The sequence below is a fragment of the Leucopleurus acutus genome (assembly GCF_964270905.1).
Source record: "Leucopleurus acutus genome assembly, chromosome: 14".
Taxonomy (NCBI): domain Eukaryota; kingdom Metazoa; phylum Chordata; class Mammalia; order Artiodactyla; family Delphinidae; genus Leucopleurus; species Leucopleurus acutus.
Window position 1 is genome coordinate 818,660 of NC_139156.1, and position 15,459 is coordinate 834,118.

The 15,459-nt window shown below is 54.8% G+C and overlaps 1 protein-coding gene across 1 annotated transcript in view; it reads left to right on the top strand.

The window, feature by feature from the left end:
• CFAP46 (cilia and flagella associated protein 46) overlaps positions 1 to 15,459 on the top strand; it is a gene marked incomplete at both ends in the record, with an annotated part of 88,738 nt that overhangs the window by 68,101 nt on the left and 5,178 nt on the right. The window contains 9 exons of the mRNA XM_082855190.1: positions 559 to 693; positions 775 to 954; positions 1,386 to 1,556; positions 6,140 to 6,237; positions 6,725 to 6,801; positions 6,962 to 7,092; positions 7,386 to 7,510; positions 8,289 to 8,368; positions 9,299 to 9,460. Of these exons, the coding sequence (XP_082711316.1) occupies positions 559 to 693; positions 775 to 954; positions 1,386 to 1,556; positions 6,140 to 6,237; positions 6,725 to 6,801; positions 6,962 to 7,092; positions 7,386 to 7,510; positions 8,289 to 8,368; positions 9,299 to 9,460 (1,159 nt within the window). The remainder of the gene's footprint in view (positions 1 to 558; positions 694 to 774; positions 955 to 1,385; positions 1,557 to 6,139; positions 6,238 to 6,724; positions 6,802 to 6,961; positions 7,093 to 7,385; positions 7,511 to 8,288; positions 8,369 to 9,298; positions 9,461 to 15,459) is intronic.

Below are 15,459 nucleotides of genomic sequence, written 5' to 3' on the forward strand. Positions count from 1 at the left end.
AGCTCCTTTCTGAGCGGGCGTCCCATCTATGAAGCGGCCCTCACCACACCCCAACTCGCAGGGGCCGCTGGGGAAACGTGCCCCCCAGGCCTCACTTCGTGTCATGTCCCCTCAAACCCAGGGCTCCCCTTCAACCCGAGTCCTCCTGGGCCTGCTGCCCCCTAGGCAGTTTCCCTTGGCACCCTGAGGACCCCGTCAGGGGGCTTGTCTTGCAGACAGGAGGGCCTTGTTTGTGCCTTCGCCCCCCGGGCCCCTGGGGCAGACTGGCAGCTGGCTCCCCGGGTCCTGGCCGGCCTGATGCCGGGGGAGGTGATTCTGAAGGACTGAAGGGCAGTGAGCACAGAAGGCCCTTGACCTGAGCGCGCCGAGGCCCCACCCTGGCTGTACCTGCCGAACACCAGGCTCTTGGGCCAGGGTCCTGCCGGTCACCCAAATCAGCGAGATGCCGGCCCAGCGCCCACAGCGCCCTCACCCCGGGGTCCTACAGAGACGCCTGGCCACGGCGGGCACTGCCGTCCGTGCTGACGTGCGGGCCGACTGGAGGTGCGTGTTCCGTAGGGGGGCGCTGAGCTGAACAGCCGCGAGTGTCTGGAGATCATCCAGGAGGACGAGGACCGCAAGGGGCCCTACGGCGGCCTGCTGGCCCTCAGGGCCACCCCCGAGGGGCACAGCAGGAAAGGCTGGGATCTGAAGGTACCCCTGCCCCAGCCCCCAGCCCCGCCCCGGGCGCGCCCTGCCTGCGGAGCCGGCCTGAGCCTGAGCCTCTCCCCGCAGAGGAGGATGGCGCTGGCCCAGCGGTACCTGGCCCAGGCGTCCGAGGTGCTGCTGCAGTGCCTGCAGGTAGCCCTGGGCAGCAACCTCCTGGACATCGCCGCAGCCGCCAGCCTGGAGATGGTGGAGTGTGTCGGCACCCTGGACCCTGCGGCCACCTGCCAGTTCCTGGCGCTGTCTCAGGTGCGCTCTGCTCTGGGCGCCTTCCACAAGGTCCCTCTTAGCCACTGGGGAGAAGGAGGGTCCCCGAGACCCCGGTGCTCCCTCCGTTGGTGGCCCTGCCAGCCAGGCTGCAATTGGGCTCTGCCTCAAGGGTGGCGCTCATTGGAGGAAGCACCGTGGGCACCAAGAGAAGGGGGCCGGCCCCCCGAGGTTGCCCGGAGGCTCACGGGTGCACGAGCAGCAGAAGCCCTCCAAGCTCGTGTTCCTGCGACGTAGGGCAAGAGCGTCGAGCCCTCCTCCCTGCATCCTGAGCTGCAGGCCTGCGGGCACAGCGGTGAAGGTCCGGCCTGACCTCGCCCCGCGGCTGTGCCGGCTGCCAGGAGGAGCACCTGGGCGCCCACCCGCGCTGGATGGCGCCCGGGCCCCTCGGCAGCCTCCGTGGTCTGTTTCAGAGCTGCTCAGCCTCGGAGGGCATGCGAGACGTCCTGCTCACGGCCACGGCCAACACCAGCAGCTCACAGCTGGCCGCGCTGCTGCAGCTGCAGCACAGGCTGAGGTGCCAGGAGAGGACGTCCACCAACCTGTTTGCCAGCGTGGAGCAGAGACTGGCCGCCATATCCAAGGTGACCAAGCTAGGGACGCCCTTGACCCTGCCCCTGGCCCCGCGGCTCTGCAGACATACTCGGACCGAGTCCAAATCCTGGCTTGCTGTGTGGCTCCGGGAGGGTCACTCAACCTCTCTGAGCTGCAGCTTCCTCATGGGCCCGGTGGGGGGATAGCAACCCACCTCCTCGGTGACAGCGAGAGTCAGCGAGCTCGCAAGTACAAATGCCCAGGGGCTGCAGCAGGCCGCGAGGGGGACAGTACCCCGGGGCTCTGCTTTCAGCCCTCACTGTGTTTGAAGAAAAGTTTTATACTCAGTCAAGTCTTACAGTTTAATTTTGAAAGAAATTTGCAGAGCATGGTAGCTAATAGCACCTCTGCTTTTATTTGGACTAGCAAATATGAATTGGAGATTTAAAGAAATTAAACTTGATGCAACTCAACAGAGAAAACAGGCCCGGATGCTCTGGTCAAGCCCACCCTCCTCCTTCATGGGGCTTCCACGGTTACTTGCATGGGCCGACCTTGACCCGGCTGCTTTCCTCCTTTTGACCTCTGAGGACAGGATGACCCTCTGTGGTGGGGCCGTCCTGTGCGCTGTGGGTGTTCAGCGGCAGCCTGGCCTCCAGCACCTCCCCAGGTGTGACAACCAAAAAAGTCACCAGGCCGAGAGCCAGTGCCGTGACCCAGGGATGGGAATCCTCCCTCCTATGGGGCGGAGGCAAGACGGGGTGCAGGCTGCTCTGGGCCAGGCCAGCCTGGAGGAGGTGAGAAGCAGTACATGAACCGTGAAAACACTACCAGGTGAGAAGCAGTGAGCATTCTGCTAAGATGCCTTACTGGAGGGAAACGGCCCAGGAGCCGGGCAGCGCGGACCACCGTCCTGAATCCATGAGCACCAGTGATGCAGCTTCAAAGGCGCAGAAGAGAACTGCCAGAGACAGAGCAGCCGCAGACAGACCCCCGGCTCTGCGGGGAGGCTGCAGCCGCCCTCTTGGCTGCTGGCACGATGAGCAGATGAAGAGGCAGTGGCCTGCAGAAGCGTGTGGGGCATCTGTGAGTGCAGGAGGTCTGGACAGACCCGGCCTGGAATGCTGCGCCAGTGTGACCAGCCCTGGGCCACGAGAGCCTCAACAAGTTCCAAAGCACTGAAGTCATTCAGTTTGTTTTCTAACCACAAGGAAATTAAAACGGAAATCAGTAACTAAGAGATACCTGTAAAACACACAACTGCCTTGAAATTAACCAGGATGTCTATCATCATCAGTTTGTCAAAGAGGAAATCACGATGGAATTTAGAAAATATTTTAAATTGACTTAGAGAATAAAAATACTGTATATCAAAACCTAGGAGACTTGTCCAGAACAGGGCGTGGAGGAAAAATACAGCCTTGAATACAAAAGAGGGTCTTACAGTGATTTAAGCTGTGATTTCAAGAAGCTAGAGTAAAAACACCTAAGAAAAATAGAAAACAAATAAGAACGAGAACAGCAGAAGCCATGAAATTAAAACACACTTACGGCAGAGGAAATCATCATGACAAGTGTTGGTTCCAAAGAGAAGACTAATAAAATTGATAAACACTTAGAAAGACCCGATAAAGAAAAAAGAGAAAGAAAACAAAAATTTCGGTATCGGTAATAAAAAGACATCACGAGATCCTTCAGACATCAAGAAGCTAGTAAGAGACTATTTTTTATGACCTTACTCTAATAAATTTGACAATTTGGATGAAATGGACAAATTCCCCCAAAAATATTACCTACCAAAGCGGACAGAATGGAAAATCTGAATAATATCGCTGCAAGAAATGGCAGCTTTTATTAAAAACATTCCCACAAAGAAAATCCCAGACCCAACTGGCTTCGCCAATAAATTCTTCCAGACATTGAAGGAAAAAGTAATCCTTCAAAACACTTCCAGAGGATAGGAATACAAGGAATACTTCCCAACTGTCTTTAAAGAGGCCCAGTGAGCCTCGATACTAGAAACCCAGCAAGGACGTTACATGGAAGGAAAATCTCTCTCATCAACGTGGACACAAAGTATTAGCAAGTAAAATCCAGCGATTATAAAAGGGATAATACATGAGGATCAAATGGCTGTGTTCCATGTGGTTTAATACTTTTAAATCATTCAATATAATTCACCGTATTAACAGGAGGAAAAGGAGAAAATCATAAGATCATCTTGATAGACGCAAAAAAAACATTTGTCAAAATTCAGCACCAGTCTGTGATTTCAAAATATCAAGATAGAAGATAATTTTCTTAATTTGATAAAGAATGTCTTTAAAACTCCATATCAAACATCATACCACAGGACTTCCCTGGTGGCGCAGCGGTTGAGAGTCTGCCTGCCGATGCAGGGGACGTGGGTTCGTGCCCCGGTCTGGGAAGATCCCACATGCTGCGGAGCGGCTGGGCCCATGAGCCATGGCTGCTAAGCCTGTGCATCTGGAGCCTGTGCTCTGCAACGGGAGAGGCCACAGCAGTGAGAGGCCAGCGTACCGCAAAAAAAACCCCACATCATACTATATACTAAAATTTTGAAAAATTTTCTCCTTGAGTCAGAATGACACAAGAAAGCTATCACTGCTTCTATTCAATGGAACAATTAGACTCAAAAAACGAATAAAGGGCAGAAGCACTGAAAAGGAAGAAGTAAAACTGATTATTCACAATCAGCATGATTGTGGGCCTTGAAAATCATAGTCTCTCGATAACAGATTTAACATGCAGATTTGGCAGGTCACTGCTGAAGGCTGTAAACATGACTTGTATCTCTACATGCCAGTTACAAACAAGCAATGACAATGTCCGAATAATACCGTTTTCAGTAACATCAAAAACAATCAAATACCTAAGGGAAATCTAACAAAAGATACACATGACTTCTACCCTGAAAACTGCAAACCTATCCTAAGGAAAATTCAAGAAGAACTAAGTAAGCCCAGAGGCAGCTGTATTTGTGGGGGAAGGCTCCATACTAAGATGTTTGTAAGGAAACGCCAGCTTACTACACAAGATACCAAGACGTATTTAAAACTATAGAAGGTAAGACAGCGTGGCATTGGCACACAAATGGAGAAAATGACCGATGGGACAAGAAAACGCCCAGAAACAGACCCACCATCCACACCTGACAGATGAAAAGCACGACACTTAGGGCAGAAGAGCGGATGGTGCAGCCCTGCACGAAGGGCAGCTCTACCTGAGAAGGTAACACAGCAGAGCTTTCAGAATAAGCTTTAAGGGGACCTCTTCATGCCTTCGGAGTAGGGAAGACTTACTACACAGGAGACAGAGGTGCTAACCATCAAAGGGGGAATGATCAGTTGTACTGCACTGACAGTAAGAACTTGTGTTCATCAAAACCATAGCCCAGGAGTCAAAAGGCAAGCCCCAGAGGAGATACAACACACGCGGGGGGCCAGGGGCTGGTGTCCTGTGTGTAGACAGGAGGTGTCCCCTCTCGGCAGGAGAAAGACTGACTGTCCCACAGAAAACAATCACAAGACTGGAATTTCACAAAAGATACCCAAGTGGCCAGTAAACTCTGTAAATGACGCGCAAGTTCACTGCTCATCAGGAAGATGGAAAACTTAAAGCCCCGTTCAGGTACTGCTAGACACCCACCAGAAGAGCCGAAAGGGAACAGGTGCAAACCCCAAGGGCGGGAGAGCAGGCGGGGTCCTGGCGGGGGTGGGGCCCGGTGGCCCCTTTGGAAGCGACGTCCCCCAGCAACTCCCCTGCGGCCGGTGGTCCCCAAAGAACAGACGTCACAGCAGCATTTGTGGCCCAAAAAGGGAGCCCACCCAGGTGCCCAGTGGCCACAGAAGGGACGAGAAGCGGTGCCCTCACCGATGGGACACTCTGCAGGCAGCAAAGGGCAGCGGGGTCAGCCGCCACGTGCGCCAGCGCGGAGGGCCCGGGCCTCGCACAGCGGGCCGCCCGAGCTGCGGAAGCCTGCCGGCGCCTCCCCTGGAGCGAGGCCGTGGCCCCTGTGAGCAGCCCGCAGCCTCCCGAGCGCCGTTCCCACGGCTTCCGTGTGTCCGCTGGCCGCCGGGGCAAGCGTCCCAGAAGCCCCTCCGCACCTCCGTGGGCTTGAGTGCCGACGCTGGTCGGCTTGGGCAAAGCTGAAGCTCATTTCATCCGAAAGTGGGGAATGGGCTTCTGAGCGACCGCTGCTCTTCGGGGAGGCGGCCCGCGGGGTGCTGTGTGGCCCCCGCTGCGGACCCTTCCCCGCAGAGAAGGGGGACCCGGGTCCGGGCAGGCTGAACCGCCGGCCGCCCCCGCCCCCCGCGGCCTGCGGGCCGGGAGCGCGGGTCCTGCGCGTGCCCTGCCGGTGTCTGCGCGGGGGGCGCTGGGACCGCGGGGAGGGGAGAGGGCGCCAGCTGTGCTGCAGGACGTGCCGGGGCTTTTCCGTGCGCCTTTGGACTCGGTGCCTTTGCGGGTGTGCGGCGGCGGGTCGGGCTCTGGCGGTACCGGCGGAGCCAGTGTCCAGGGCAGCGGTGAAGTCCGCGTGCGTCTGCTGCCCCCTTGTGGCGGCGCCCGGCCCCGCAGCCGCCGCCCGGCGCTGACTCCTGACTGCCCCCCGCAGGCTTGGCAGAATCTCTGGGTCACCGAACAGCACTTTAACTTCTTGAGTGAAATCCCTCCCACTTTTCGGATCCTCTTTCTGCACCACTCACGGGACAGGTGAGGCCTTCTCTCTCCTGTTCTCGGGCTTGCTACCCAGGCTTCTGCCCGCTAAGGTCCCTGTGGACACAGCACGGGGCTGCCAAGCCGAGGGACAGACAGGCCGGCGGGGGCTGCCCGCTGAGGGTGGAGGCGGGGGGCGACTGTCCCTCTGCCACGATGGCCAGGCTGGCCCGTACGACCCGGGGAGGGGAGAGGGCACGGTGCCACCTCCCGCCAGCACGTGGCCCTGGTCTGAAGTTCACTGCTCAAGTGGCGCAGAACCCACTGGTCTGGGGAGAAGCTGGTGTCCCAGCCTCTGGCAGCACCGCACACAGACCCCCCAGGGGCCGGTTTTAACCCTGTGTCTGACTTGGCTGGGGCACCGCAGGGAGGAGGCTCCTGTTCCCAGCAGGGTGGGTATGTGGTACAGAGTCGGCCTCGTCGTCGGGGCTCCTCTGGGATCCCCGGAGCCGGGCTTTGACCCCACCCTACGTCCTGCCAACAGGACCCATCTGTATGGCGCTGCCTACGAGAAATCCAAGTTCATCCCCGCAGCCAAAGGCAAACTGCCCCAGGTCGGGGGTGAGTTCTGCCGGAGCACCACCCTCGGGGTGTGTGCAGGGGTGCGCCCACCGGCACCAAGGCCGAGCGTGCGCACCCGTTCCCACCCGCGGTCCCCTCAGCCCCGGGGGGCGTTCTGCGAAGCCGCGTGTGGGGACAGCGGCGGCGTCTGTCTGTGCAGGCTCCTGCAAGGTGACTCGTATGGCCGTGAGCCCAGCCGCCTTCTCCTCCCTGTTGGCCAGTGCCCAGCAGTTCCGGGAGCACACCCAAGCTGAGGCACACAGTGAGGACACGGCCCTGAGCCCAGGCTTGGTGAGGCCCCGAGCCCGGTGCCAGGGCTGCTTCCACCCCGCAGGGCAGGGTGGGGAGGCCTGGGCGAGGACCACCCCCCAGACGCTGCTGGACGCCGGGTCAGGCTCCCGACCAGGCACGGGACCAATCCTTGAGCCAAGTCTGTTGCAGACGCCTCCGCGATGCTGGCAGAGGAGTCGGGGGTGGGGGGGCTGCTGGCTGCTGAGCTGGGCCTGTCCTGGGGGGTCGCCTGCAGGGTCTCGCCCCTCTTCCCCTTTGACGCCTCTGACTGCGGCTGTCTTTGGGGCAAGAAGGAGTCAGAGGGCGCGGCCCTGAGAGGGGAAGAACACGCTGTGCAGAGGCTCGCGGAGGTCGTGAAGCCCATGGAGGAGTATCTGAGGCCACTGTTCCCGCTGCTCAGCTGCCCCCCGGAAGCCAGGTACCCATCGAGGGCTGATTCCTGAGGAGCTCAGGGACAGGGTGCGGAGAGCAGGCGCCGTCTGGATTGCCCGAGCCCTCGAGGTACAGGGTCGTGTCGTCTCTCTGTCCCCACAGGTGCACCCAGGTGTGCACAGGTACAGGGACACCCAGGGCTGCGGGGCGCGGCCTGCAAGCACTCCCTGAGTCCCAGGGCCAGCTGAGCGACTGGCTGTGGGCGTGGGAAAGTCAGAGCTGTTTCCTTCGTAGAAACTCGCATCTCTGAGGCCACAGCGCCGTAGGCTTGGCGGGATTCTCTCTGCGCTGAATCGGACCGTTCGATTAAACGGGAGACGTGCACAGGCTCTTTGAGAACAGAAGCCCGGGCTCTGTCCGCCTGCCGTCGGGAGGAAGTCTGGCCCTGCTTGAAACCTTTTCTGGGGGCGTCCCCGCCGTACGGGCCCCTGCCGCCCTCTGAGCCGCTGGCCTGGGTGTGAGAAGGAGGGGAGAGCACGGTGAAGCGCCTGGCCCCTTGGGTCTGTGTTTGGTGGGAGAGAAGGTAGAGAGTCGGGCAGGTGAACTTCCCTGATTGGCCAGCAGGCCAGAGCATCCTGAATCCTGTGTGTTCACATCCTGCCTGTTGTCCCTGCCCGCATCTCAGGAGACCGGTCCCCAACAGCGGGCCGGGAGAGTCTTGTGGCCCTCACTGCCCTGGTGGGAACAGCCTGAGGAGATGCTGTCCCTGTTCTCAGTGATTTTCATGGAGTTTTAAAAACTGAATCTCTGCCTTTGCCTTTCAGAGCGCCGATTCCCACAGTTGTTGCGGATTTGGGAAAATACAAGGGCAAAGACAAGGAGAGGGAAGAGTCCCTGCCGCAGGGTGAGTGGGGCCCCAGGTCCGTGTCTGTGGGATGGAGGCCGGCAGAGCTGCGCTCTCTGTGGCTGCAGCGGGGCCGCTGGGGGCAGCCTTCCCGGAAGGTTCGCGCCACCCCGCCACTGCCCACGCAACCGCAGATGCCCCTGCCCTGCCGGATGCCCGGGCAGAAACCATGGTGATGTCGCCGTCACCCTCCTGAGCACGTCAGACGGCAGGAGGGCAGACGGGCCTCCCAGGTCAGCAGTCTGCTGCTTTCCTACGTGGAAGATGAAGTGCTCTTGTTTGCTCCCCGCCACCTGCCCCGTGGCTGAGCCACCCGGTGCCCGAGGTCCCAGGCCGCGCCGAGGTGTGCAGCTGCCGGGAGCCCAGTGACCACTTGTGTGACGGAGCTTCTGCCCTAAACGTTCCCAGATGAAAACCCGCTGGACTTTAAGTAACTTGACTTTGCAAACACATCAATTCCATTGACATGTCTGGTGGCCTCAGCCTTTGCACCGGTTTCCCGGCGGCTGGAGAAGCCGTGGTGTCAGGGGAGCGCCACTACCCTTCCTCGAACGGAGCTGTCCCCAGAGGCCGTGGCCCCTGCCTGGACGGCCCTCGGGGAGGGGGGTTCGTGCAGATGTTCGTCCCTTGAAGGGGCTCCCTGGTGAGGCTGCGGAGCCTGGGCGGCCCTCAGAACCTCAGGAGACCCGATGTCCCCATGGCCTGGCCTCTGTCCAGGTCCTGGCTGTGACCCGGCCGCACCGTCAAAACCAGCATGTACCCCCAAGACGGCGCTGGCGTGCCTGCGAGCTGTGCCCGGCTCAGATCCTTTCCGCGTCTCCCGCCAGGCGGGGGCTGCGCAGCAGCCAGACGGCCTCAGTGGCAAGGGGCAGAGCCTGGCCCTCAGGTGTCTGCCGCTGCCTTGGTAGCCGCTGGCGTTCCCGCCCACAGTGCAGCCTGAGGTCGCAGACAACGTCATCCTGATCGCTGACAGGCACCTTCTGGAGCTGCCGTTAGAAGGTCTCTCTGTGTTCGATGAAGGGATGGTCTCCTCCGTGTCACGAGAGTTTTCTCTCCAGATGCTGTGGAACCGCCTGCATAGAAAGGAGACAGGTAAGAGCTACACTGATACTTGACTTTAAAATGCAAATATTTAAGTGACTTTCACGATAAGAGAATGTAACTCTTGTCAAAAAATAGTTATCAGATGTTACCATACTTCTCGAGGCCCTGGTTCATTCAGAGAACACCTGCTATGAGCCGGTGCTCTGTTAGGTGCCAAACGTGCCCTGAACGGGAAATTTAACTTTGTTCTTGGCCTCACATACTTCTGTTTCAAAGGAGGGGACTGGTGCTAACCAACCAACTACACAGTTAGTCATCAATCAGATGATGAGAGGCAATGAGGGAGAGGACAAGGGGGACCTGGCTTGGCCTGGGGGTGGCTGGGGACTCAGGCATGATCATGTTCTGTGACTTGGATGTGCCTGGGGTGTGAAAATTCTCCAGGATGTACACTGGTGCTGTGTGCAGTTTTCTGCATGTATGTTGCACTACGATAAATATCAAATTACATTAAAAGTAGATAGATTGGACTTTTGTTTTCATCCAAGATGAGGTGACAGGGACCACATTTGCCCTTCCAGCTGGAAGAACAAAAACTCAGACAAAAATACATGAAACAGGGACTTCCTTGGCAGTCCAGTGGTTAAGGCTTCACCTTCCAATGCAGGGAGTGCAGGTTCGATCCCTGGTCGGGGAGCTAATGTTGAATTGTCACAAATTCAATAAATACGTTAAAAATGGTCCACATCAATAAATAAATAAATAAATAATTTGAAAAATATATGAAACAGCGGTTTTCAGATATTGGAGAACAGGCAGTGGGGGATAGCAATCCCCAAGAGAGAGAAACAAGCAGGTGAGCCCCAGCTTTCTGCCTGGAGAGAGTCTACAGGCTGTAGCACATGGTGGCGGGGGTGGGGGGACCAGGCAGAGCCTGGCGGTCTCCCCGAGGTGAGGAGATGAGGGACTGGGCACCCAAGGCGGTCCTGGGAGGAGAGACCTGCAGAGGGTCCCCCTCAGTCTTCTGCTGAGAGCCGGTCAGTGCAAGCGTGTGTGGAGACTACAGCCAGAATGGAACATCTTATAATTCACAGCTATCAGGTACAGGAACCAGAGGGCATTGCCTGTCTGCACTAGGGAGACTGGCTTTAGTCCCACCAACAGAACTTAAAAACAGGCCTCAAGGGATCAAACTATTTCCAGGTAACTTAACCACATCTCGAAATAAAGCTCAAGATGGATAGAGTGTTTTTAAAAATCCAGGACCCAACAAGGGAAAATTCAAAATGTCTGACGTCCGATCAAAAACCACCTGGCATGCAAAGACCCGTGGTTAAGAGAAAAGCCAATCGAAAGCGAACCAGAGGTGACCCAGGTGACAGTTCCTGGAAATATCATCCAGGTGTTCCAGGAGGCGGTAAGCAAAGACACGGAAGATGTAAAACGGACCAGAACTGAACTTCTGCTGAGGAGGGACATGCCCTGGGCAGCATTCATGCAACTTGACATGACAGGAGAAGAGACTAGTGAGCCTGAAGAAGTAACAGCAGGAAAAAACTGAAAAAAAACAAAAACAGAAACAGAAACAGAGCACCAGTGAGCTGCTGGACAAAGTGAAGCGGCTGCACCTGCCTGTCACTGGAGTCTTTGCAGGGGGAGCATTTGAGTTAATAATGGCCAACTTTTCCCAATTTTGATGGAAACTGTAATCCTGCAGACCCAAGAAGTTCAATGAATCCCCAACAAGACATAAAACCATACCAGGGACCATTGTAGTCAGAGTGATTAAATCCAGTGACAGAGTATTTTCCAGGCAGCCAAAGAAAAGAGACACATTATATATCCAGAAACAAATACAAGAGAGTTAGCAGACTTCTCGGCTGAAACAATGCAAGCCGTGAGGAACGGCTTTAAATTATTAAAGAAAATATCTATCAATGCAGTTATTTTTGAAAATAACTCTCAAAAACAATGGTGAAATACTTTTTCAGAAATAGGTGAGCTGAAAGAATTCTTCCCCAGCAGGCCTGCCTACCCCACAAGAAATGCTGCAGAGTGTTCTCCAGGCAGGAGAAAAAAGGATGGGAACCTGCATCTGCACAGAGAAATAAACACCAGAAACTGGAATTAGGTGGGTCAATATTTAAAGCTTTTTTCTTAATTTAAAATCTCTTTAAAAGATTTTGACAGGGGCTTCCCTGGTGGCACAGTGGTTGAGAGTCTGCCTGCCGATCAGGGGACACGGGTTCGAGCTCTGGTCTGGGAGGATCCCACATGCTGTGGAGCAACGGGGCCCGTGAGCCACAACTACTGAGCCTGTGCGTCTGGAGCCTGTGCTCCACAACGAGAGGCCGAGACAGTGAGAGGCCCGCGCACTGCGATGAAGAGTGGCCCCCACTCGCCGCAACTGGAGAAAGCCCTCGCACAGAAATGAAGACCCAACACAGCCAAAAATAAATTAATTAATTTAAAAAAAAAAAGATTTTGACAGCTTGGAGTGAAAAATAATAGCAACGTGTCGTGGGGTTCTACAGCATTATCTAAATGTAACTTGTGGGGCAGCAAAGGTTGGTGGGGGGTGGAGAATGGAGGCTCGGGCTACTGGACCAGCACAGCCACTGAAAACAGAAACAAAGAGGTACAGCTAGTACACAACGAGGAAGTCGAAATGGAATCATAAAAAAAATATGATTAATCAGAAAAAGGCAGAAAAAAGAAGGGACATGGAACAAAGAAGAGACAGGACAAATAGAAAACAAACAGCAAGATGGTGTGTTTCCACCCAACCACATCAGTAATCACAGTCTCCGCACAAGGTCAAAACATCCCAGTTAAAAGGTAAAGATCACCTTTGGGAATGGAAACGCAAGGTCCCAAACATGCTTCTTTAAGGAAATCAGCGTAAATAAAAGGACGCTAATGGGCCAGATACAAAGGACGGGAGAGAGAACAGGTCTTGCGCCCCCAAGAGGCCACGGTGCTGGGCTCACCAGGAGCTGCGGGCGGGGCCTCGGGCTCAAGCCCCCCCAATCTGCAGCCCCTGCTGCTGGCGAGCCCAGCCCTTCCACATTTTATGGGCCGTTTGATGTCCTCACTTGTGAAAATCCGTTCTAGTCTTTGGCCAGTTTTTCTCTTGGGTTATCTGCCTTTTGTTCTTTAGGTTTGTATAAATTTTCTGATCATTTTATGAACTACAGATGTCCTCCCAGTCTGCAGCTGGTCTTTTCACTCCTTTACGTGGTACCTCTTAGTGAACAAAATATTTGAATATAGTCCAATGTATCCATCTTCTCTTAACAGCTGGTGCTTTTGGAGTCTTTTTATAAAGAATATCTTCTTACCTGAAGATCATGAAGGTTCTATGATGTCTTCTAAATGTGTCTCTCTTTTTGTCCTTCACGTCTTCACATACCTTCCATCCGAAATCGGTTTTGCACACAGTGTGAGATAAGGGGCAGGTCTCTCTTTCCCACGTGAGTCCCCCGCTGTGCACGCCCCATTTACTGAAAGGGCCTTCCTGTCCCCACCGCTCTGCGCCGCCAGCGCTGTCTGGAGGAGCAGACCACCCCCTGGTGGGGTTAGCAGAATAGCGTCCCTAAAGGTGCCCACGCCCTGACCCTGGGCCCAAGAGGAGGTGCCCTGATGTGACAAAAGGGCCTTTGCAGATGTGATTCAGTGAAGGGTCCTGAGATGGGGAGGCTGTCCTGATTGTCTGGGTGGCCCAGTGTCATCGCCAGGGTTCTGAAAAGAGGGAGGCAGGAGGGTGCGGAGGTAGCGGAAGGGGCTCGTGGCGCCTCTGGAGGCTGGAGAAGGCAAGGGAGCCGATTCTCCTCCGGAGCCTCCCAAGGGGAACAGCCTCCCTCGCACCTGGACTTTAATCCAGTGGGACCCCTTTCGACTCCTGCCTCCAGACTGTAAGGTAATAAATTGGTGTTGTTTTAAGTCCCAACATTTGTGGTAATTTGTTACAGCAGCAACTAGACCCTAATACAAACTCTCACCATAAAGTAACAAAAATACTGCATAAATGTGAGTGAAGTCTTTTCAATGCATTACGGAGTGGGGATAAAAAGGATTCTGCAGGTCCCAGAGTGAAGTGTTCTCAGAGCCTTGAGCCCTTCAGGCTGGAGGAATGCCCTTTGAGTGTTACATATTCATGGCAAACCTTTAAGGATAATCACGAAAGAGCATAACTGGTGTATAAATTCCAAACCAGTAAAGAGGGAAAATGAATAAGAAAAAAAAGTGAACCAACCCCTCAGTCGAGTTACAAAGAGCCAGTGGTGGAGATGCACACACGGAGCAGGGAGGACGGAGAACCCACGGGCGAAAAGGTGCTGTGGCCCATCCATTAGATCAGGAACCGAACCAGTGAGTGCAGCACACCTGCCGACTAAAGACACCGTAAACAAGAGCACATAGACAGGATGCCTGCCACGTGAGACTCTCCTGAACAGAAAGGGGGCACAAAAGCCAGAAAGCAGAAGAGCGGAAAGAGGAGCTGGGCGGGCGAGCCCCCAAAAGGGCCTCCATCGCACTGTCCGCCGGAGCCGACTTCACCGCCGCGGGCGTCGTCCGCAGGGTCATCACACAGTGATAGCGGTGAAGTTCGTGGGAGGATCAAAGAGCCTCGATACGGGAAGCAGCAAGTAACAAGCACCGGGGGCGAGGCTGGTGGCCACTCCCACGATGGGAGATTCCCGCACGCCCCCACGACTGAAAGGTCAGACAAGCAGAAAGAGCGCCAACAGCGAGAATTGCGGCAACGCACTTAACAGACTTGGCTTAACAGACACGTGGGCCCTGCGTCTAAGACTTAGAGACTCCCATTCTTTTCAGGTGCACGTGAAACAATCACAGAAACTGGCTGAGGCCACATGTGGTTAAGTTAGAAACCAATTCCCAAAAGACGGATTTTTTAAAATCCCATACATCTGGAAATTTTAAAACACTGACTTCTAAAAACTCCCGGGACTCAGAAGAAGCAATGATAGGAATGCCAAAGATGGCTGGATGTTACCACAGCAGAATCTAGAAGGATCCTTTAGCTTTAAATGCTTAAAGGATCACGAACAGACCCCAAAACAAAATAGGAAGCAAAGACAAAAATTAGTTATTTGGGAAAAAATAACCTCATAAAATAGACACATTTGGGTGAGAATAATCCAGAAAAAAACAGACAAGACATAAATAAACAATATGAGAAATACAAGAGACACCAGCTCTAAAGAGCATCAGAGATTTAAGAGAATATTATGAACAACTTTTGACAATATATTCAAAAATACTCGGAGACTCAAGAAGGAAAGAAAACCCAGCGGCCTCATAGCGAAGAAAGGACGATCAATACATTTACATTTCCCCACAAAAAATATTGCTTTTACCATTTTTCTGTTGAATTCTACCAAAATTTCAAGAAACCGTTCATGTCAGTCTATACATGTCTCCCCAGGTAGAAGAAAAAAAAGCCATCCTTCTTCTGGCCAGTCCAGACCCTGACACCCAAACTTCTCAGGAGTAGCAAAGAAAGAAAGAAACATGCAACATTTCATCACCCAGTCTGACCTTAAAAACTTACAGGTATCACAGAGGAACAGATTAAAGGGAAATCGAACTTATAAACATCCAAGATGATGCAGGAAAAAAAGCATTTGATAAAATGCATGCATTCGGGTCTTCCCTGGTGGCGCAGTGGTTGAGAGTCCGCCTGCCGATGCAGGGGACACGGGTTCGTGCCCCGGTCCGGGAAGATCCCACATGCCGCGGAGCGGCTGGGCCCGTGAGCCATGGCCGCTGAACCTGCGCGTCCGGAGCCTGTGCTCCGCAACGGTAGAGGCCACAACAGTGAGAGGCCCGCATACCGCAAAAAAAAAAAAAAGCATTCATCCGTAATAGAAATTCTTAGCAAACCAGGAGTTCTTCTCATCCTGGTGGAGAAAGCCATCCAAATCTAGGGCAAGCTGCTTCCCAGCGGTGCCCCCATAAGGCTGGGACACGGCAGAGAGGCCCACATCAGCGCTTACATCTCTGAGGTGGCCAGACGGGAA